Raw genomic sequence first — 23,800 nt, 5'->3', positions numbered from 1 at the left:
TATTGTCTCGGTTGATAATCTGACTTGTAGTTGAAATCCACTTTAGAATATTAAACTGTACTGATGGTGATTGCCTTAATGAAATGAATGAATTTGTGTTTTTTTGAAGGTTTTAAATCAGGATTAATTCAGATCCATGTACCAGAAGAGGTGGTCATAATGCTCGACCCGCTATCCTGTGCTCGCTGTAATAGGATTGAAGAGGATCCACTGAATTTATTTATAGTGGTGACATGGCAGAGATCAAGGAAAGTGTGACCTCTGACCTGACGTGTCACTGTCCAGTGTCACTCACCTTAGCGGGTCATTTAGGGAGACGGTTGTGGTGGCATGAGTTGACCGGACTTACAGCTTAGTCATCAGTTTCTCAGTTACACTTTCAGTTTATTAATTTAAAAGGACAAGTGCCTGAGTTACTGGATTTATTTAAGAATTGATCTTGTATTTTTAAATAAAAAAAACTAAGCTTTTCCCAAAGTTTGTCGCAGTAGACAGGAGAAGAAAAATACAAGAAAACTCCAGTAAATCACTAGAAATGGATATTTTGCTTTTTATTTTCTGTGTTAATTGAATAAAACAACAAAAAAAACGAACCTTTTACAATGACATTAAACGTAATTATTATCAATGTCTTATTTGCTGCACTTGACATGATAGTTACCATGAGTGCAGGCGAGAGCAAGAGACTCTATTTTTGTTCAAAGTGTATGTATTCAAAACATGTACATTTATTTAAAAAAAACAAACATGTAAAATTAAACATAAATTGCACAAATCAAGCCAGACACAAATCCATAAAACGTCAAGTTCAAAATATAAATCCAATGTTTAAAATATGTTTAAGAAAAAAACAGATGTAAAACCAAATTTTTTATACATATAAGTAAGTAAGTAAGTCATTTTTATTTATTTAGCGCTTTTCCAGACCAGGGTCACAAAGCGCTTAAACAATCAAAACATTATTCAATAAAGTATATACTTTAAAGGTCAAGATAAAACTGATAACACAACAGGAGTTCCAGAAAATCAAGGAAAAGCCTGAACAAATAAAAACGTGTGTTTATATATTTATATATATATATATATATATATATTTGAATTGTAGTATTATTATCGCTATAAAACATGTGTAATAGTAACACCAATAATACATAACTTGGAGACATGAGCAGCCCCAACATTTTGTAAAAAATATAAATATAAAAAACATTGCTATTATAATGAAATTAATATTAAAAGAAACATAAATATATATATTATAGAGTTATATTTTAAAAAGCAATTTTCTTTTCTTAAATATAATGAAAAAATGTAATTAGACAGAACAGATGTGTGAACTATTTGGAGCTGAAAAAAGAGCTCTCGGTCAGAATGAGGACTCAAGCTAGCCACCACTCATGCATAGTCGGAGATTTAAAAATAAAGAAGCCTTAACTTCAGACGTGATTTTTTTTCTGTGAGATTTTGGATGATGGTTTTGGTGGCGGCAGCAGCATCAGCAGCAGCAGCAGCAGCAGCAGCAGCACCAGCAGCCACCTGGTTGCTGCAGTGAGGAGGCGGCTGACACAACAGAGTGACTGAGCGAGGGAGGAGTGAACCGAGGAGGAGGAGGAGAGGGATGGGAGGAAAATAGGCAGTCGGGAGGCAAACCCCACGCTGAAGCAGTGTTTTCAGGGGGAGCGCTACACCTCCCCCCCTCTCTCTCTCTCTCTCTCTCTCTCTCTCTCTCTCAGTCCATCTGGGGTGCCTCCTCAGACTTTGAGAAGGAACTAGTCGCCGCCGTGATCCAGACACTCAGCGGGTCTTCGGCTGTGGATTTACCTGGATTCCAATGGTCATGGTCAAAGAAAAAGGTATTCGGTCGCCTTCAGCATGTCAGTGTAGAAGCGTTGCTGCAGTGTGTGTTTTTATTTCTCCTCAATTCTTCTTCTTCTGGGAGTCATGACGACGTCCTCCTCGAACACACCCATCGGCTGCGACAGTTCTAGAAGCGTCTATGGGTTTTTTAAATCTTCTGAATGGGTGGGAAAGTGGAGCACTTCAGGGGTATTCTGCGCAGAGATATCTCTCTCTCTCTCTCTCTCTCTTTGGTTCTCTCCATCGCTTGCTCTGTCTGCAGCCGTTGCCGTGGCGACCATCTAAAAGGTACACTCCATTGTTGTCACCCGTGGCCTCATTCATAGTGTTATATAGATGGTCGTTTCCACCTATAAAGCTCCGGTCAGCCGGCGGTGTGTGTTGGGGGGGAACTGGGGTGTTGCAGCAGTTTTCGGAGGCTCTGTGGTCGACCAGTATGACTCATAGCAACAGAGAAGAGGTGACTGAGGGAGAGAGACTTAACTATTCTTAAAAATTATTCTGGAGATGTCAGAGATTTCCATCACGTTTGTATTTTTGCTTTTTTTAATATTCACTTTTTTTGTTCTTATGTTTTAAACTAATCTTGAATTAGCTTATAGTCCATTAATAAAACACTTGTGGTGTGTATTGGCAAGAATCTGGTCGTACGATACGTATAACGATACAGGGCCAACAATACCATATATTTTGATACTCTAGTAACGAGGATATATTTGTAGTATTGTCCGAGTACTTGACTCTGGTGTTGTAGTATTTACAGACCACATGACTCTTGACGAAGTCGTAACTGCTTTTAATTTGTTTTGAAAGCTGCTGGAGTCAAATGTATCCTCTTGTCCTCAGTCATCGCCGGGATCTAGTAGGATTTCATCGTTTCTTTAGCTGCGGAGTATGTAATGAGCGCTGCCATCTAGCGGTTGGAAGTTTAATTGTAAAACTAAATTAACAACGCTTCAACATTTCCATGTTAATTGTTCACACACAAAGAAAATCCAATTAGTTTAATTTACACACTTTATTGAACTATAAACCATGAAATTTGTTCAAAATGAATATATGGTTTGACACGATGTTTCCATTAATGTTTGAAATAGAGAATCATTTAGAAGGAGGTAAGAATACTGAAGAGCTGAGCCAAAAGATTGGTCAGATTATGCTCAAGCTTTGCTTATTGACCAAAATTAAACAACTACAGCTGCAAGAATTCTCTTTTTTAGAACAGCTGTCAGCAGCTCAGATATCCGGGAAGGACTCAAAGTAGAGCCAAATCTTAAAAGAAGTTGAGGTGACTCAAGCCCTGGTGAGGTTTTCCCTAGTGCACTGGGACTCGTCCAAGGTAAGAAAAAAACAACCTCTTAGCGTTCTCCTAAAAAAGCTGGAGGAGATTTCAGCAAATATTGTGAATATATATTTATTTAGTGAAAAAGTCCAGATAATTTTCTTATAAATACTTGCTTCTTAGGGACTAATATCCATCTTACTTATGGTGCCAACAAAAGAGTGAACTCCCATGATGCCTTTCTACAAACTGCTTTAATAGGGGTGACAGCTGATCACTCACTAAAATACTATATTATAATGATACGTCTATGTTGCTACGTCCAAAAGTGAACGTCCGCTGTGATTGGTTGGCTGGGCGGCAAAGCACCATGAGAGCTGTTCAAATGGTCACTACTGATAGATTTAGTTTATTGCAATGTAACCCTTGCAATAAACGAATGATTTCTTTACTTATGATTTATTTTTCTTTATCTTATAAGTTCCAAGAGTTCTCCTGGTTTGTGTAGACAGTTTGTGCGACGTATGTGGGAGTGTGTGCGACGTCTCTCACCTAAAGAAAAACAACATGTTTACAGATAAGTGTACGACCACGTGACATCACGCCAGTGGGCGAGACTCTGCCGTCCCTTGATGTCCGACTCCACAGGCCACAAGTAAAGTCCCTGGCCTTAGACTCCCAGCGTTTGGCAGGACACCCGTAACCTCTGGAAGCCACATGTTCCCACAACATCTCAGAATGAGGGTTTTTGGCCGGAGCAGCAGTCTGGTGGTTGAGAACAGAAGGCGGCGGCGGCGGCGGCAGAAGGGCTTTTGCTACGTTGGACAGAAAATAATGTTACATTTGTTTCCCCCCGGGAGCTCATCACGCTACCTGTCCGAGGCCAGGTGGGCTGTTCACCGTCACACAGCTGACCAGATTTTAATCACACCCGCAATGATGAATTACTGAAAGCGAGATTGCAGCGTCAGCGGTTTTCTCTACATGCGGCGGTCGCTCTATTTCCGAGGCCTCGAAATAGTTTTGTTATTTATGGCTCCCGTTGTACACACACGTCGCCTTCATCCATCTTTATTTACTTCTTCTCATCCTTGAACTACAGTAGCTTTGAAAGAGCTCATGGTTCTATGTCCCTGTTTATTACCTGCTGTAAATAATCCCTCATGTTTGTCACTTGTCTGGGTTGAATATTTGGCCAAACTGACACGTTATATGTATTGAAGGAGAGAAAATGAAATGCACAGGAAGTGAAGTGTCTTAGTAATCGTGCCAAAGATAGGGAAATTGACCAAGAGACAAGACAAGGGATATCACAAACACATTTGTTTCCAGGTCTTCGGGTCACCTTGACTATATAATACAATTAAATTTCACATGTCCAAAAGTGTGGCCCTTGGGCAGTTTTATGCAGTCAGAATACTATTTTTTAACTGTATTATTCAACCAGAGATTATAAAATACACTACAGACCGCAGAGTGAAACTGCTAAATATTGATGCTAATTCCCAAATATTGAAAATGTTTTTCCTGTCGTGCCACGAAGAATCTCCCAATATTGTTGTTGAGCAAATTGAAAACAACAATTTCTACAACAATCAAGTTCTACATAACCTTACCTAAAATGTAGATACAATGAATTTAAACTTTGCAAATGTGGCCCTCCTCAACAAAAAATCCAGACCCGAGCTTTTATTTTGTAGCCCAAATGTACTTCTGACCTGATGTTATAAATAATTACAAGTCTGTTAGAAGGATCCAAATGCTCAAGGACGCAACACACAAACACCAAAAAATGGACTCACTACAGTGAAACAGGAAGATAAAAATGGTTTAAGTGAGGGTAGCGCTGCCTGCGTAACTAAGTAGTAATGTAGTGTGGATTGCAAAGTACAGAACTTTCTGATCCTAAAATACATTTTCGTCACTTATTCAAAGACATTTAATACTCTTGAGAATGATCAGGACACGTGTCTCTTCTAAAAAAAATCAACAAAAAAGTAAAAAAAAAAAAGCCAAACAATCAAAGTGACTAAAGAATGAACAAGAAATGTAACAAAACCAGAGTTTATATTCCGGCCGACCATGTTAACACAACAAAATATAACCTAATTTTTGAAAATGTGATATACTGAATAATCAAATATCAAGAGAAAATGTTTTTTTAAATCGAAAAAGTTTTTAAAAAATGCCCTAAAATCAACATTTCATTCCTAAGATCGCGATAGAAAACTTGCACAACGTTGCAGAAAGTGAGTTCTTATGAACCACAAAGAAGAAATGAATGAACTCTGGTGTTGTAGTATTTACAGACCACATGACTCTTGACCAAGTCGTAACTGCTTTCATTTGTTTTAAAACCAAAACGTGTCAAAACATCAGCTTTAAAAGCTGCTGGAGTCGACTGTATCCTCTTGTCCTCAGTCATCACCAGGAACCTTGCAGGATTTCATCGTTTCTTTAGCCACGGAGGACGTAATGACCGCTGCCATATAGCAGTCGGAAGTTTAATTGTAAAACTAAATGAACAAACGCTTCGAATATTTCCATGTTAATTGTTAACAGACAATTGTTAAAAATACAATTGTTAAAAATACCCTAAAATCAACATTTCATTCCTAAGATCGCGATAGAAAACTCGCACAACGGTGCAGAAAGTGAGTTCTTATGAACCACAAAGAATAAATGAATGAATTTGTCATGCATATGAAATGTGCCAACATTTATTGCACCTGTTCTTATATTTATTGTCGGAACAAACGGGGGTTCCTCGGTAAACGAGCGACTAAACAACCTTCCCCCCGTTGCCCGTGTCACCCCTGTGTTTTCAGAGTTGCCCTCACTTTACACTCCAGAAACGTGCGACGCTCCTCGATTTTTTTTGCTGCAGACAACTGCAGTGGAGGCTCGTCTTTTAAGCCTGCCAGCGTCCGCTCCCTGGATGAGGAGATAAAGCCTCTCACAGACTTCACTCTCCTCTGTGTTTGTTCAGCTGGGCCACAATGTACAGAAGAGACAATGCGCTCGTCTATACATGCTGGGACAGCACAAGTGATATACTGTATATACGCGACAGGGCGAGTCCATAACCAGCTCTCGCTCCGAGCACAAAAAAAAAGAAAGCTCCACAGACTATTGTCGCTGCCGGAACTCTCTTCTCCCCGTTTATCAGTGAATAATTGTACCTGCTCCGTTCCATTCAGGCGTTCACCCGGGGGTCATTATTCCGAGCTCACGTCCCAGAGGATTACTTGTTTAATGTTCGGAAGGGGGGGGCGTGTCGGAGACCGATAGGGGTCCCCCCACGACAGAACCCGTGCCCGTGTTTGAAGTGCTTTGTCTGGGCTGCTGGTGGAGCAGAGGCGGGGTCACCATACATATTCATGGGGGGAGGGTTAAGAGATTCTCGTTATGCCTGAGTGATGGAGAACTGCGGGTCCTTCCACCCCCCAAAAAACAAAAACACACATGACACCAAGGGGGTCTATGTTAAGACCCAGACATTTGTTTTTGAAGGAAAGATGCTGCAGATTCTTTCTTTCTGCAGGAGTAACATACATATTGGTTGTTTTAGGTCGAACTACAAAAGTTTAAATATTAAAAATTGTGACTTATAATATTTTGTGTGCGTTTTATAAAGATGCTTAAATTTGTTTGGGTTTTTACAGATGCGTGTGTTGGCAACTTGGATTGTTTAAAGATTTAGGCCCCTTTTCATGAATGAACTTTAAATAATGTAACATTCATAACGTTGTTTTTAATGAATATACAACAAAAAAAAAAAAGAATAATAATATATTTCCAAACTGAGCATTGGCAGCCACGCTAGATTTTGGTCCTAACCATATATTTGAAGGTACCATAAAGGATTAATGAAAATAAATGATTGCAGAACAATATCTTATGTAACACGTCAAGTGGAGAAGGCATAAAAAAAAGAGTCCATGCCACGAACACAAAGGCTTATTACGACAGTGGTCCAGCAGTTTGCCTTCACTCGTGCTAGCTGAAGCTAAACCCACTTAGCTTTTGTGTCACAATAAAAATGTAGACCTAACTGCAGACCTAAAATGCTGAATTTAATTGGACATCCTAGCAGTGGAAATAGGGATTGATAACCTATATATTAAATGGTGAAGAAATCAATTTCTTTCCAAAAAATGTTAACGTATTAGATTATTCTCTCTCGATAACTTTTTGTTACACACAGAGAGCACTTTAGCTAACAGCACTAGAGAAAGAAACTTAAATCAAATGTTGAGTTTTCATAATTCATCAAACGTCTAAATGAAAGCCAGAATTATTCATAAATTATTTAAAGAATAAGGACTTCTGGAGAAACAAAAAATAAGTTTTTACCTCGTGTTTAGCCATGCGTGCTTAAGCACTTAATCTTGACTTCACAACTTTATGAGCGGCTGCTACAGTTATTTTCTAAATGTATTTCCAACCTGATTTTATGATAGAGTCCATGTTATTTCATACAGCGGACGAAACCTCTTAAGCTATCCGATTATTGGCATTGACAATATATAGATATGATATTTAAAATGCTAAAAAAGAGGTAAATTATTTCACTAAAATAAACGTAGGGCAATAATATTTAAGGAAAATAGCAATATAAGGTCGGATTAGCAGATATATGTGGAAGTATTTTTAAAGATTGATAACGTAGAAGTGTACACACACACCCCTGTACCCACACTGGGGAGTCACACAGCTACCGTGGTGTCTGAATATTTTACCATAACAAAACATCTAAATATTTCATAACTCCTTTTCATCTCTTGTAAAGTTCTGCTTCACCCCTCGACGATGCTTTCTTGTACCAGGACAAACTATCACGTCTGCTGTTATTCACCGATGTCGGACCAGAACGTGTCCCTCGGGAGACATCCGGACCCTCCGTTCCCTCCTGGGCGTCATCTGCGGCGTTTATTACCGCCGACAGATTGAACGAGTGGGGGGTTGGGTCGGACGGGTGAGGGGTGTGGAGCCGCCCTTTTGCTTTTTAAAACCAGGATTTGGGAGGCTCTGCTGGTTGTTGTTGTTCTCTCACACCGTTCCTGTGGCGACAGGAGTGTGTGTCGTCCTCGTATCACTCACTTTTATCCGGAGGTGATGATCCCAGCGTCAGGAACGATGAGTGTGTAAAGAAACTCTCCGGATGTACATCTGACTTATTTATACAAGTACATTTATGCAACATTACAGCAACTATCACAGGATTCCCTCAAGACCCGGGAAAGTTCAGTGTCATGTCATGGAAAAAAAAGACATACATTTATGTAGATCCTACTTATGGATTCAACTGATCCATGTAACAATTACAGTATCTTCTGTTGTTCCCATCTTGTTTGTTTGCACAATAACTCAAAAACGGATGAAGAGGTTTCAATGGCATTTTTAGGGAAATGTTGATAACCTAAGAAGAAATTAGATTTTGTAGGTATTTTGGAATTGCCAGCGAAACTATGTTCACCACTGTCCCTGACCCGAGTCAATGTAGGATGCCATTTTGGCCGGACACTTCCTGCGTGATGTCATCACACACTGCAGACGTCTTTTGTGAAGCTTTTTTAAAAGTGAGGAAAACTTCAACCGAACAATTTAATGGTAATTTCTACCACATTTAAAACATTTAAATTCACAAAAAGACCATCTTTGTCAATCTGGTCATTTTTGGTCTGACAACGCACATGACTTTAACTAATCAGCAGCTTCGTCTCATATAGCACGGACACATTCTGTTTTGGTGAAAGTCACGTTCGTCTTTTTGTTACTATAAAGGCAAATGTGTGGTAGAAAGGTTTCTCCAATCGTTTAGTTTCATTAACTAGTAAAAAGCTTTACGAAAGAAGCTAGCATTAGCATTTGAGTGTGACGTCATCACGTGAGACGTAGACTGAAACAGTAGGTTGGACCGAAAGGAAACAGAGTCAGTTCCAGTTAAACTAAAACTTCTGCGACATAGTTCTCATTTGGCAAGCCATTTTGTTCTGCATAGTTATAGTGTTTTATTTGTTGAACATGCAGTTAGAAATTTTGAGCACCTGAGAATATGTTTTGCACGTAAGTTACAGTTTGAATGTAATTTTTACTCCAGCAAAAAAACAAAGTGGTTTGAGCAAACAAAAATCTCTTTTACGTTCAATAAATTTCACTTTAAGCACGCTTTGCGATCACTTTACGATCGCTCAACTTCTATACAGCGCTTCATTTGTGCCAATGAGCCGACCAATCACAGAGACCGGAGAAAGCTTGTTTCTGATTGGCTGTTTGGTTTCACGAACAACAGGCAGAAGCAATTCTGCAAACTTTTGTTCGACATTTTTACTTTCTCTTGCTAGTGGAAGTGAGCGGTTTAATGTTTTTAAAGACAGTTGAATGCATCACTTTTTCCCGGCACATTGTATGAAACCAAATAGCCAATCAGAAACAAGCTTTCTCCGGCCTTTGTGATTGTTCGCCTCATTGGCACAACATGAAGCGCTGTGTAGTTGTGAGCGATCGTAAAAAGAAAATCCATGCGAACACAGGGAGATGAAGTTGAGCGATCGTACAGCAGTCGCAAAGTGTGCGCAAAGTGAGATTTATTGATCGTAAAAGAGATTTTTGTTTGCTCAAACCACTTTATTTTTTGCAGGAGTAAAAATTACATGCAAACTGTCACTGATGTGCAAAACATATTCTCAGGTGCTCAAAATTAAAATCAAATAAAACACCATACATAGTAATATAGTGCCACATACAAGCCTGACGTGTGTGCTCAATTGTTTTGGGTGATTTTGCGTGGAAACATATACAGATCTGTCTTCATAAAGTGTTTGTTTTTTGTTTTGAACAGAAGGCAAGAAGTGTTTAATTGTGGAAGAAGCCTAAATATACTTGTTGACATTTAAATTTGAAGTTCCAACACTGGACTCTACAGCACTTGTCATGTCCAGAAACAATCAATCTGCTTATGTAGAAAAAAAAATCTTGGTTCTGTAGTTGACTAAGACTGCAGAGCTTAAAGTCCAAACCCTCATTTTGCTACAGTTTCACCGCATTTTTTCGTACTCTCAAAAGCCAGGAATAAATTAGTAACCCTCAAGAATTAAAGATTATGACGTTGCCAGTTTTTCACTGCTGTGTTCTTCTGTGCAGTGACAATAAAGAAAGTCTAAAGTCACAGGAGATAGTGTTTCCCTAAAAGTGATAGTCCTTACAAAATTCAAATTTAACTAATTTCTATTCACCCTTGTGTTAACTATGAGTAATCCATTCTTTTTTTAGAAAAAATGTTTCTTCATTTTAATGTAACGACTGGAGCTCAGTTGTCTTTGTCTTTATCTTCGTCCAAAAAGAAACTTAAAATCATCCAAATACCTCAACACTGCTCGTCTGTAACGTCCCTCTTGTATTGAAGCCTCGACATGAGGAATTGTTTGGAAAAAACTTAAATAGGTCTTTATTATTTTTAGTTTGTTGTAGTAGAGTGGGTTGTTGTAGTGGAGTTCGTGGAACGGATTACGGAAAATAAATCACTCACTTAGTCGACATGAGTTTGAGGAGAAAATGGTTTAAATTCGTTTTTTGTTTTTTTGTGATTTATACCTTTAAGCCAGAGGTCTCAAACTCAACTTGCCAGGGGGCGACCTGAGGTCAATTCTTGTGGAGAAAGGGCCTTCCATCGTAACTTTGTAATCAAAGTTCAAATTATAATTGGATTTTGATGTGATGATCTTTATTCCTTAACCATCGGAAGTTGAACAAAAATGGAGTCCCTTGCTCGGCCTGCACTCATAAAAACTCATACCAAAGTTTGACACTAATACTAATACATAATGATGGGCTTGTGAAGCTTCATGAAGCAGTGACATGTTGTTCAGAGGTCAGTAGGTGGCGCCATCAGTTAAAAAATGAGGTGATGTTTCATTAGAACAGTTGTTCAAAACAAAGGAAAATAGTGCAGAGACCGCCATCTAGTGGACTCTGAAAATAATGACACTGTTTCATGAAGCTTTATCAGACCATCACTGCTAATACAATACAATAACAAGAAACAGTGCTTCAAGTTTAGAAAAAAAGATGTAAAAATAGTACAAACCAATAATGGGGGCAGACGCTGGGAACCCCTGCCTTAATAGAACGTTTTGGGAGAAAATAATTATATAAATGTTTCATTTCTTTGTTGGACTATTAGCCGCTACAGCGTGATTTATGACTGTGTGTTTGCCAGAGCCAAGAGACTTTCCTCTCACTCGATACAATGGTGTGTGAAGTTGATTCAGGGGTTCCTTTTGTAGAACTATGATTTTACAATTACCGCTCCACCCTTTAGGAACTATGATCTAATCCTTGGCACCTCAACAGATGTGTGCCCGGGATTTTATAGGTTATACGTCAAAGTCATATTTGCCATTTCCTTCAAGAGAAACACTGATGTTTTGTTCCAGATCGAACTGATGCGAGGACTCGTCTATTAATGTCACTTTTTAAACCATGAATTAAAAAAAAAAAAGCCTCTGCCTGCTTTTTCCACACGTCTCTTTCCCACAATGCCATTGGCCCTACAGACAGAATTAGACTGGGAAAAGAAAAAAAACATCCCACTCATTCCCAGCTAAAGCTCAGCTTCTTGGCTCTGAACTCATGGCAGTGAAACATCTGTCTTGGTCGACAGTCAACCCGTGACGTCGGCTGCGTTGACTTTTCCATTTCTGTCCGTGTCAGATGTTACGAAAACACTCGCCTGAAATGTTAATAATAATAAATCTGGCTTTTGAAAGTGGATCCCGATGAGTGCAGACTGTAAAGCGGTTCTTTCATTGACCTTCTTGGAGTTTGTTTCAAATCAAAAATGAAAGGTTGAAGTTGGATTCGTGGATCTTGATTCATTCTACATGGCTTTGGAATCCAGAGATTGTTAGCTTTTGTTTATTTTTGACTGGCGGAAAATACCGATTAATAGATGTATTACGAAAATATTGCTTCATATACAAACACGTCCACGAGTCTGGACAATATGAGGAAACTAATGCAGTTCATGATAACATTGTTGACCTACTTTTGTCCAATCACTTACTGTACTATTGTGTAGAATAGTGTGTCAAAAGCTTCAAGTAAACTGTTTCAATTAAGTGTACAGTAAGTTTACTCATAGTTCACCTGAATTTACTTCTTTTTGCTAAAAGAAGTCAAGTAAACTTCAATGATACTACTTTAATTTACTATACAGAAAGTATACTAGTTGAATAAACCTTTGAGAAAGGGTGTCAAAATTAAACTCCAAGTATACTAAATCAATTAAGTATACAATAATTATACTCATAGTAAACTTGAATTTACTTCTTTTTGCTTATGGGGGACGAAAGTAAACTTCTAGGATACTACTATAATTTACTATACAGAAAGTATAATAATAGTACACTTGAATAAACATTTGAGAAAGGATGTCAAAAGTTAACTTCAAGTGTACTACTTCAATTTAGTATACAGTAATTATACTCATAGTAAACTTGAATTTACTTCTTTTTGCTTATGGATGTCAAAGTAATCTTCAAGGGTACTACTTTAAATTACTATACAGAAAGTATACTAATAGTACACATTAATAAACGTCTGAGAAGGGATGTCAAAGTTAAACTAAACTTCAAGTATACTACTACTAATTTAGTATACAGAAATTACAGTCATAGTACACTTGAATTTACTTATTTTTTCTTATGGGGACGAAGGTAAACCACTAGTATACTACTTCAATTTAGTATACAGTAATTATACTCATAGTACACTTGAATTTACTTCTTTTTTATCTTATGGGTGTCGAAAGTAAACTTCAAGTATACTATTTCAATTAAGTATACAGTAATTATACTCATAGTACACTTGAATTTACTTCTTTTTGCTTATGGGGGACGGAGGTAAACTTCAAGGATACTACTTTAATTTACTATACATAAAGTATACTTAAAGTACACTTGAATAAACTTTTGAGAAAGGATGTCAAAAGGTTTAAGTTGCATTTCTGGATCTTGATTCATTCTACATGGCTTTGGAATCCAGAGATTGTTAGCTTTTGTTTATTTTTGACTGGTGGAAAATACTGATTAATAGATTTATTACGAATATTGCTTTATAATACAAACACGTCCATAAGTCTGGACAATATGAGGAAACTAATGCAGTTCATGATAACATTGTTGACCTGCTTTTGTTCAATCACTCATTGTGTCTGTGATCCACGTTTGATCACATTTGAAGTGTTTTTCGTCTTCTTGTTTGCGGTTATTTCTGGACTTCTCTCTGGCTGTTAAAAGTGGTACATATTGGTCTCTGTTTCATGCATCTGTTGTCATGATCGAAATGTATTGATTAGCCTTGAGGTAATGAACTAGAAAAGCACTATAGATCACTGACCTCTGCCAAGCGCTCGTTTACACCTCATAGCGATTTATTTTTGCCCAATTTTGTAGCTGAATATTCATTGAATCAGTGTCATTAGGTATTGTTGATAGAAATAAAACCATTTGAAATGCTGTTCTTGAACTTGCTTTCAAAACACACACAGCAGGTGCAAGAACTTGATGAGATTCATGGATCCACGATGCAATCCAGATCACTACCAATTTCATTATAAATGGATCTAAAATTCAACATTTCAGGGGTTTATCTCTCGCTTATAATAAGGTCTCCAAGCTAACTCTAGAAACACTTTTCTTTGTTTATTTAGATTTTAATCATCTATTTTCTCTTTAAATAAATATATTCATGGTCTTGTCCGATATGTAATACGTAATTTTAATCCCAAAAGGGCTTAATAGAGAAAGTCCACTTACATAATTGAAATTCAATTAAATATCATGAACTATTAAATTAAGTGAATTTCCCTTCTGTGGCACAGCAGGACGCGACAGATGTTTGATCTCCCAATTTGACATTCTAAAATCCTTGTATGTCATTGACACAAAGAGGTATTATATTGACTCCCTGCTGTTTGAGGATGGAATATTTATTTATTTGGAGTAATTCACACGTGCCAAACTCATGACCTGGGAGCCAATTCCTTTTGGATTGTTGGCTCGAAATCAATGTATATCATTCTTTTTTGGCACATGGTGACTTTTAAATAGGGCTTGCGAAAGTATCGAAAAGACATCGACACTAAAACTTAGTGACACTAATACTCATTTTTAAAAGTATCAATACCATATTGTCATGTATGTAAAGCATAGCCAAGAATTGAAATCTTTTTTATTTTTTAACATATTACGTATTATCTCAAAATATTATATTGTTCCAAGTGTTATTATTTATCTATTAATTTATGTTAAACTGTTTTTTTCTTTCACATATTGAACATATGCTTTAATTCTAACATGTTGTAACTGAGGTTCTTTTTGCATTAAAATTATTTATTTATTTATTTTTAAACAAAATCCTTGGTGGTATTGAAATGGGATCAAGTTGGAAATTTGAGTATTGTGAAAACGTGTGTTTAAGATAAGGGAACAAATACGGATATAATTATATTCATTCATTCATTCGCAACCACTTTATCCCGGGGTCGGGGTCACGGGGAGACTGGAGCCTATCCCAGAGTCATAGGGCAAGAGGCAGGGGACACCCTGGACAGGACACCAGTCTGTCGCAGGGCAGATATAATTATATGTTATTTGTAATTGTATTTTTAATTAATATTTAGTGTTTTATTTTTTGTATGTAATTTGGCTTCTTGTATGATGTAATTTGTACATCATTGTGGCTGAGAAAGACATTTTAATCATTTACTTTATATTTTTACTGAACCCATGAGTGGTTGTTGTGATGTCAATCGTAAAGTAGCTGACACGGTGTAGCCGGACCGCCGAATGAAAGTTCAGTGGTCAGGCTATCGAAGCATTACTCAACAAAATGTATTTTCAATCAAGCTCGAGGCTTAAAATGCTTTAATAAAACGCTCACTCGTGACAAAGCTGCTCGGATGCTGAGCCAGCGATGCCGGAAGAATTTCCTGCTCTCGAGAAACAGGAAATTGAGGTTTTAAGAAGGTTTCAGGTGGATGTGCAGGAACACGCGTGTTACACGCTCTCGGAGGCGAACCTTAAAAAACTCCCAGAATGCCACAGAAATGAAACAGCAAGACACAGAAGAAAGCAAAGGCGTTTTGACAGATGGCATTGTTGTTTTGTTTTTTTTGGGGGGGAGAAGTGTGATGTTGCACACTGAGCTGATGAGACTCTGCTTTTACCCGGAGATGAGTCAATGTCCTGCTGAGTGTTATCTCATGAAGGACACTTCAGAGACAACCCACCGCGTCCTCGTCCCAACATTCTTCCCATGCTGCGTCAACTTCTGTTTTTTCTAGATTAGAATCAAGTAAAGCTTGAAAGTTAGTTTCTCAAGGCTCCCAGATTGTGTATTTGAGTAAATATATACCATTATTTGTTATTAATGATTAGTTCTCTTTGTTAAAAGTCTTTGCAAAACTAAAAATGTGGATTAAACTGTCTTTATCAGCAACGTTTGGAACATATTTTCCTTTGCGAACAGTTTTAACAGGTGAGATAAACGTAAAATAAATGTGATTTTATCCTAGTATTTTAAATAATAATAGGTTGTATTTCAATTGAATGTACTGGCTTCAAACTCCAGCTCATTCGTAACTGAAGAGACTTCTGTGACTCACTTTCGAACCATTTTTACTGCACAAGCTCCATTGAAAGATGACCAAGAAAAGCGTTGTTGTGATAATAAGTCTGTTTCAACTGTTAACGTTGCTACATGGTAGTGTTGGTCCTTGTGTCTGCTATGAACACACCAGCTTTAAGCCGTGTTTTAATAACATTTAATCTGTAATGCATTTTCATTGAAGGAGCATTAGCTGTGTTGCTAACTAGCGTTAGCCCACATGTTAGCTACATGAAATCATTTAGCAATATAAATAACATCTGGCAAAAAACATGTTGAATGACGGCTTAATATTTTTTTAAAGATTTAAATTGATGAAATTGTGTTTTTTCAAATCACAGATGCTTTAATTAAAAGAAAAAAGAAACGCTTACTTTGACTCTACAATAGTTTGAGGCAGAAGCATCAGCGCTCACACTGTTTTTCTTTGTTTTTTTGTTTTTTTGGTAAGAGTTTATAAATATATATTTCATAAGATGTTTCCATTGAATTGATGAGGTTGATGTGGTATTTATATTATTGTTTTATTGTAGTGCAGTGTTGTGTTATTGAAGTTTAGTATTTTTACAGTTGAAAGGTGAAATGAAAATGTTTTTATTAAAACCAATTTATGTATAAATCAATTCTTATTTAATCATAATATGCTGGCCTGGCCTACAGGCAAGAAGTGTTATATGTCGCCTCTATCAATCGTTGTAGAGATAGTATAGTAGGGCTGCTAGTAGGGATATTGGTGTCTTGTATTGCAATACCGATATTATTTCGATATTTTTTCTTTCACCTAAAAATGTAGCCGCGTGCACGCGCAGCTGCAAGTATAAATATCACTTAAAACGCTCAGTTTTGCACGACTTGCATCGGTTTCCCGCAAACCGAGCGACATCAGAGAGGACAACGAGACTTAGAAGTACAAATTGACAACTTTACAGAACCGTGACACTGATTGGTTGAAGTGCGAATTTAAGAAATGCTTGATTTATACAATAGAAAATTATAAATTATCGCACATGTTTTCAATATGCATATCGCACGTGCCTATATCGCGATATCGATATTTTTAGATATATCGTGCAGCCCTATAGTATAGTGTTAGCAAAAAAAATTGCATAGTAGCGAAATATTGGTTGAAAAAAAATTGCAACTACGTTATTTTTCCGAATCGCTCACACATATTTGCTATCGAGCTTTAATTTTTGCTCCGAAACAACCAAAGCAATTATGGAATCTGACGTGAAATAAGCAACATACACTTTGCTTTTGCTATTTAAGTGAGGGTTCATGAATAGTTCAACCGACCGATGATAAAGTCACTCCCTGGATGACGTGACTTTCACACCTGAGTCATGAGAGCCATGAAGCCTTGAGCCGGTGAAATAAACGTCTTCCACTAAACTGTGAAGAGAACACGGAAGAACCGTAGAATCCACTGCACCAGAACCAGCTGATCAATAAGGAAGAGCAACTCTAGTCTCCAGTGAGAACTGATGCTATTTCTGGGCCTTTAGTAGTGTCTTATTTTAGCTTTGCCGACTTACGATTTACTGCAGAGCATCGCTGATTCTCTCGTGTGTGTGTGTGTGTGTGTGTGTGTGTGTGTGTATGTGATGTGTGTGTTCGTGGACACGCCCGAAAAAAAGCCTGATCATCTGCCTGTTGCTCCTGGATGTGAAATAATCCGCCGGTTTGAAAATAAACCGTCTGACTTTGTAGCAGAATTAAGAAACCTGCAGTTTAATGCCGGATTAAAATGTCTGTGACGCGGACACTTTTTTTTTTCTGTGGGACATATCACGGATCTAAAGATATTAGCAACGATCAGTGCTCTTACATAATGTTGGTCAAAAGAATCCATGTGAGGAAAGTCTAAATCTTGACTTTGTTATCTAGTTCCTGCTGACGGACTTTTCTGCAGACGATCACAGAAGCTTCACTCAGCAAAATAATTGCCATTTTATCAAGTAAATTTAGGTGTAAAGTATACAAAAACATTCTTTAGTATTCTTACTATTGTACTCGTATATACTAATTTGATACTTGTTCGGACTAAATAGGAAGATTTTAAGCTCTCGTAGTATACTTTTATGTATACTCATCTCTATACTACTAGTGCACTAGGTTAGTCTAAGTTTACATATGTATACTTTAAGTATAGTATTCTCTATTCTACCAATGTTCTAAGTATATTCTTCTAGTTTATAAAGTATAAGTTTATCCATCTACATTTTACAAAAACACCATTGCACAAATAAAGTATCAAAGGGACTAGAACTTGATCAATTAATAAAAAGGCAAGTTACATTTTTCTTATTTTTTTCGTATGTGTCTTTAGAGTACATGAAAGTAACAATTGAGCTCACATACTATTTCCTAAAAATCTGAACTCCTACACTACATAGTCATACATACATGACGTTTTATAATGAAGGTAATACCTCAAATTAAACGTGTATATCTAACAATAACATTTTCTGTTATCACCCACTCCCATAATCCTTTGCACAGTTTACTTCTGGATCACCACAATAATACTGTTTCCCAAGGAAAGAAATTAGTATATTTGTACTTCAAGTACATTTCATAAAGTATATTTGACTATAAGTATACATTAATGTACTATTGTGTAGTCTAGTGTGTCAAAAGCTTCAAGGATGCTACTTTAATTTAGTATACATAAAGTATTCTAATAGTACACTTGAATTTACTTCTTTTTGCTTATGGGTGTCCAAAGTAAACTTCAAGTCTACTATTTCAATTTAGTATACAGTAATTATACTCATAGAACACTTGAATGAACTTCATTTTGATAAGTTATGTCAAAAGTAAACGTCAACTATACTACTTCCATTTTAGTACACAGACAGTATATTCATAGCACACTTGAATACCCTTTTTTCCCAAGGGTTATCAAAAGTAAACTTCAAGTATACTTCTTCAATTGTAATATAAAATAAGTATACTCATAATACACTCAAATATGCATCTTTTTGTGAAGGGATGTCATAAGTCAACTATTTCAATTAAGTATACAGTAAGTATACTCATACCATACTTGAATATACTTAAGGGATGTCAAAAAAGTCAAACTTTAAGTATACTTCTTCAAAGTAGTACTCGAATACTTGCACTTGAATCACTTTTTCCTGCTAAGGGATGTTTGCGTTCAGCCGGGCTTTGTTCTGTCTCCTGTCAAACGTTCCACTGACGGAACTGAACTCTTCACCGCTCAAAAAACCTCACACCAGCTCTTTCCTGGCCTCACAAAGGATGTTCAGCCAAGCAGAGATCATCGGACTGTAAACCAGACATCAGCGGACCGTAATGTCTCTATATCTGAGGTGGAAGTGGAATGGATTTTTTATCAATACCCTTTTAGAAAGCCATTTAGAATCCGGGCGCCCTCCACCCCGCCGCCTAAGACGTTCTATATTTAGACCTCGGTAGATACCGCGTCTTGTTTTGTGCGGCTCTGCTTCGCGTCCCGTCGTGACAGCTCTCAGTCTTTATCTCTCCTCGGGATGATAAAAAAGAAGTGACGTGTGACAAAAGCCAGATGACTCACTGTCCGGTCTCTCTCTTGCAGTGGCCCATGCAAAGGACACGCACCATCACGCCACAGAGAAGCCCCTGATCCAGTGCTACAAGTGTGGGCAGCCATGTAAGGGCGAGGTGCTGCGCGTGCAGAGCAAGCACTTCCACCTCAAGTGCTTCACCTGCAAAGGTATGGTCATGAAAAGAAATAAATAATCATCATTTGTTGGACTTAGAACATATGAATGAATGGGAGCTTAAGTGTTTTTTATTTGTAGAGGTTGATTTTGTTCCTTGTGCTTGTGTGGGTTTACTCCAGATACTCTGGTTTCCTCCCACATTCTTATTGCATACAATGTTGATTGAAAAGTGAAATTAATTATCAAGTTATTTGGAATGAAATGAATAAAAATATAAGTTTGGTTTATCATATTTTAAATGGGAAACTGAATTATTTTACTTTCTATTTTTCTAGTTTAAAAGCTTTGATTTTGTAGCTAATTTTGTGTTTAACGTAAGTAATAAGTAAGTAAGTAATTTGTTTTTATATAGCGCCAGGGTCACAAAGCGCTTAAACAATCAAAACAATATTCAATAAAATATATACTTTAAAGGTCAAGATAACAATGAGAACAACACAGGAGTTCCAGAAAATCAAGGAAAAGCCTGAACAAATAGAAACGTCTTAAGATGTTAATGGGGTTAAATATTTATCCTTAGTGTGTATGACGCTCCAATTATGACCACAAAATACTAAGCACTCAATTGTAAAACGAGTTAAAAGTGATGAAGCTGGCGAAGCTTTATGAAGCAGTGTCATGTTGTTTAGAGGTCAGTAGGTGGCGCCATTAGTTTATAAATGATGTGATGTTTCATTAGAACAGTTGTTCAAAACAAAGAGAAATAGTGTAGAGACGCCATCTAGTGAACTCTTAAAATAATGACACTGCTTCATGAAGCTTCATCAAACCATCACTATTGAAACAGTATTTCGTGACCACGAGTATATACTAATTTTTTTCTACCATATTATGTCTCTTATGCTTACGCTTATGTGAAAAAACGTGCTAACGTTAGCAAATGTTTATCACATAGACATTCTCACCTTGATTTCATATCTTTGAACAAACAGATTATAACTATCGACAATTTTTTAAAGACTCCCAATTACAGTATATCTGAAGTTAAAGGTTTAACTTAGTTTAACAAGATTAGATTTTATTGAAAAATTGAAGTTAAAGTTTTTGTTATCGAGAAAAAATTATTTTAATTTTCTCTTTTTTTGTTGGGTAAAACATGTTTATCTCTTAACTTAACCGATTGGGTTATTCATTATTAATATTTGTATGTGCATGTTACGTTAGTAAATATTGTTTGTAATATGAAAGCTTAGCAGCTCTAGAAATGTCGTATTATCTAATTGACTGATCTTTAAATGACAAAAAAATATGTGTGATCAGATGAACAGTAAAATTATTTTAAAGATAAATGATTATTGACAGCTTCAGCTCTTCCATGACATGTTTAATATCTGTCCAGATTAAGAACGGACCAATGTATCTTGATGAAGAACAGCATATTAATGAATTTAAAATGTAGAACATCTTCAAAACGTTGTTGGCATCATCTTTTCATTCGTCTTTTCTCATCCCATCGATCCGTCTGGACAAACCTTCATACTTTGCTGCCATGACTTCTCAAGATTCCATTTTCAACTTCTGATGAAAGGCAACACTTCTTCTTCTCCTTAAGTGTGATACTTCTTCCATGAGCTCACCCTCTGAAAATGTCAGATTACTCTGACATTGTGAAACAAGAGGCTTACTTTTATCAGTGAGCGACGTGTGAGGAAAAAAATAAGCTAAATTTAGCTTCACTACCTCGTTTTATTTGACAGCTATTTTTCACTGATGCAATGTGTGAAGATGAGAATTCACACCAACACTTAATGTGTCTTCTAGTGAAACATCATTGATGCTAAATCGTTGATGATGATGGATGTAGTAGATATATAGATGGATAGATGGATAGATGGATGGATAGATAGATAGATAGATAGATAGATAGATAGATAGATAGATAGATAGATAGATAGATAGATAGATAGATAGATAGATAGATAGATAGATAGATAGATAGATAGATAGATAGATAGATAGATAGATAGATGGATGGATGGATGGATGGATAGATAGATAGATGGATGGATAAATGCATGAAATAAGAACAAAGTGCAATAAAAATAAAGCGCAAAATGACACAATCTAAAGCCCTATTCGCACGGGATAAGTATAACCTGGGGAACTCTGTGTTTTCTAAATTCCTCCCCTCTTCTGCGTTATTTCAAGTGCGTTCACACAGGATGAGCGACGTCTGTAAAATAGTAATCTTTACTGACATTACCTAGAGATACAGATGTAAAAAGGAGCGCAATTAGTGAAAGAGAAAGTTAGTGTAACCAAGCGTTCTTCGTTTAGAGAAGATAAAGTGGACAACCGTTTATTTTCTTTCGTTTCTCAACTTATGCAGAGGCTCAACAGCGAGAGCGCTGCCAGGCACATAAATTTACCCCAACATTATTCATACAGAAGAGACACAGTCTGTTACAATAGTGTAACCGAGTGTATTCGTGCGGGAAACAACGAGGCTGGAACTTAGTTTGTAGCCGTGCAGCGCGCACGTCTTCTTTACTTTCGCCATATGGAACACACCCTCAACAACAACGATCTACTTTCCTTTTCAACCACTTCAAAATAAAGCAGCGGAAGTAAATATTAACAAAATGGCGAGTGCCTAGAAGTCCGTTACAGTTGCATATATGCAGCATTCAGAATTACAAACGCAGACATTCGGATTCGCACTCGACTAGTATTATCACCTGACGTCTGTGTTTGGGGAATTACAGTTGGTCATTTGCGGCAGAATTATTATGTTACAAATCACAGACATGTTGCATACACACGGGATTAAAAGTCAGACATTCTCCACAATTATTACAAATTACCCGAGGTCCCCGGGTAATACTTATCCCGTGCGAATCGGACATATTTCTCAAGATAAAGAACATGGATCAAAGAAAAAGGATACAAAAATTAACATGGAATAGAATTATCTTTTCGCTCCACTGCCCCTAAAACTAAGAATTGAACAAACTAATAGAGCGAGGAATGAATGAGTCCCTGAGTCTATTAGTGTTGCATCTGCTTCTCTGTTCACTGATGACAGTGTTCAGAGAATGACTGTCATCATCCATGATGGACAGTAGTTTGTCCAGTGATTTTCTCTCTGCAACTGTCACCAGTGAGTCCAGCTTCAACCACGACCTGACCAACCTGTTGACACATTCCTACCCCAACACACCACAGCATAAAACAGGACACTGTCCACCACAGACTGGTAGAACATGCAGAGGAGTTTTCTGCAGATAGTTGTTAGATGAGCGTCGTCTGTCCTCTTTAAGTTCCTAGCAACTGTCATCTCTGACTAACAAACCCTGACTCACCCTCGTACCTTCGATTACAGACGTGTTAGTGACGCCCTACGGGGCGACTCCATCTGCCTTCATCCTCACCACCCCATAGATTCCAGCGGCTCCGCCGCGATTACATCTGAGACGCCCACGGATGACCGAACGCTTTTTTTCGCTCTTGTTGTCTAAACCCCTTTCATGATGAGGGCTCGCTCGGATAATCTCCGACTGGAGCGCCGTCACCCGGGTGAGCCCGGTTCAGGCGGCTCATAACACGGCGTGCGAAGCGGCAGAGATTAGCGGCTAATTCTGTCTCGTCCAAGTGGATGTTCATGGCTTCGCAGACAGCGTGGCGATAGATGTGTGTTCGTAGGTGTCGCCCAATAGGTTTACTCCAGAACTTTAAGATGCAACGTCATGTTGACCTGGTTGATGGACAGCTTAAGAAAAGTACAGCTACTCGGTTCTTGAGCAATTTTACAATGTCTTGGGGTGTTTTTTTGTAGTCAATACTTGTTTTTTACTAACAAATGATGAATGAATGTACAGACCAGAATATAATAATAATAATAATAATAATAATAATAATACATTTTATTTGAAGGCGCCTTTCTTGACACTCATAGTTACCGTACGTTTAAATTTCAAACACGCAGCACATTAAAACATCATAAAAACACTAAAAATCTGCAGCTAGTGGATAAAATGGCAAAAAAGTGGATTTATCAGGCAGTTTTTTGAAAAGTTTTTTGTTTTAACTGTTTAAATTAGTATTATGGTCTGATGAAGCTTCATGAAACAGTGTCATGTTGTTTAGAGGTCAGTAGGTGGCGCCTTCAGTTTAAAAATGATGTTCATTAGAACAGTTGGTCAAAACAAAGGAAAATAGTGCAGATACCGCCATCTTGTGGACTCTGAAAATAATGACACTGTTTCATGAAGCTTCATCAGACCATCACTGGTTTAAATGAGTCGACGATTCTGTGTTCAGG

At 37.4% G+C, this 23,800-nt stretch overlaps 1 protein-coding gene across 3 annotated transcripts in view; it reads left to right on the top strand.

The window, feature by feature from the left end:
• Window positions 1-23,800, top strand: part of ablim1a (actin binding LIM protein 1a) — a 57,965-nt gene that overhangs the window by 5,124 nt on the left and 29,041 nt on the right. For 2 of the 3 annotated variants that reach the window (XM_087802240.1, XM_087802238.1), the window contains exon 2: window positions 19,392-19,529. In XM_087802240.1, the coding sequence (XP_087658366.1) occupies window positions 19,392-19,529 (138 nt within the window). Of the gene's footprint in view, window positions 1-1,585; window positions 1,854-19,391; window positions 19,530-23,800 lie in introns of those variants that run through there. The other variant, XM_087802239.1, reaches the window with a different exon arrangement.

The sequence above is a fragment of the Callionymus lyra genome, chromosome 11, assembly GCF_982586985.1.
Source record: "Callionymus lyra chromosome 11, fCalLyr1.hap1.1, whole genome shotgun sequence".
NCBI classification, from domain to species: Eukaryota; Metazoa; Chordata; class Actinopteri; order Syngnathiformes; family Callionymidae; genus Callionymus; species Callionymus lyra.
The sequence above is the reverse complement of the archived record's forward strand: the minus strand, read 5'-3'. Positions and strand labels throughout refer to the sequence as shown.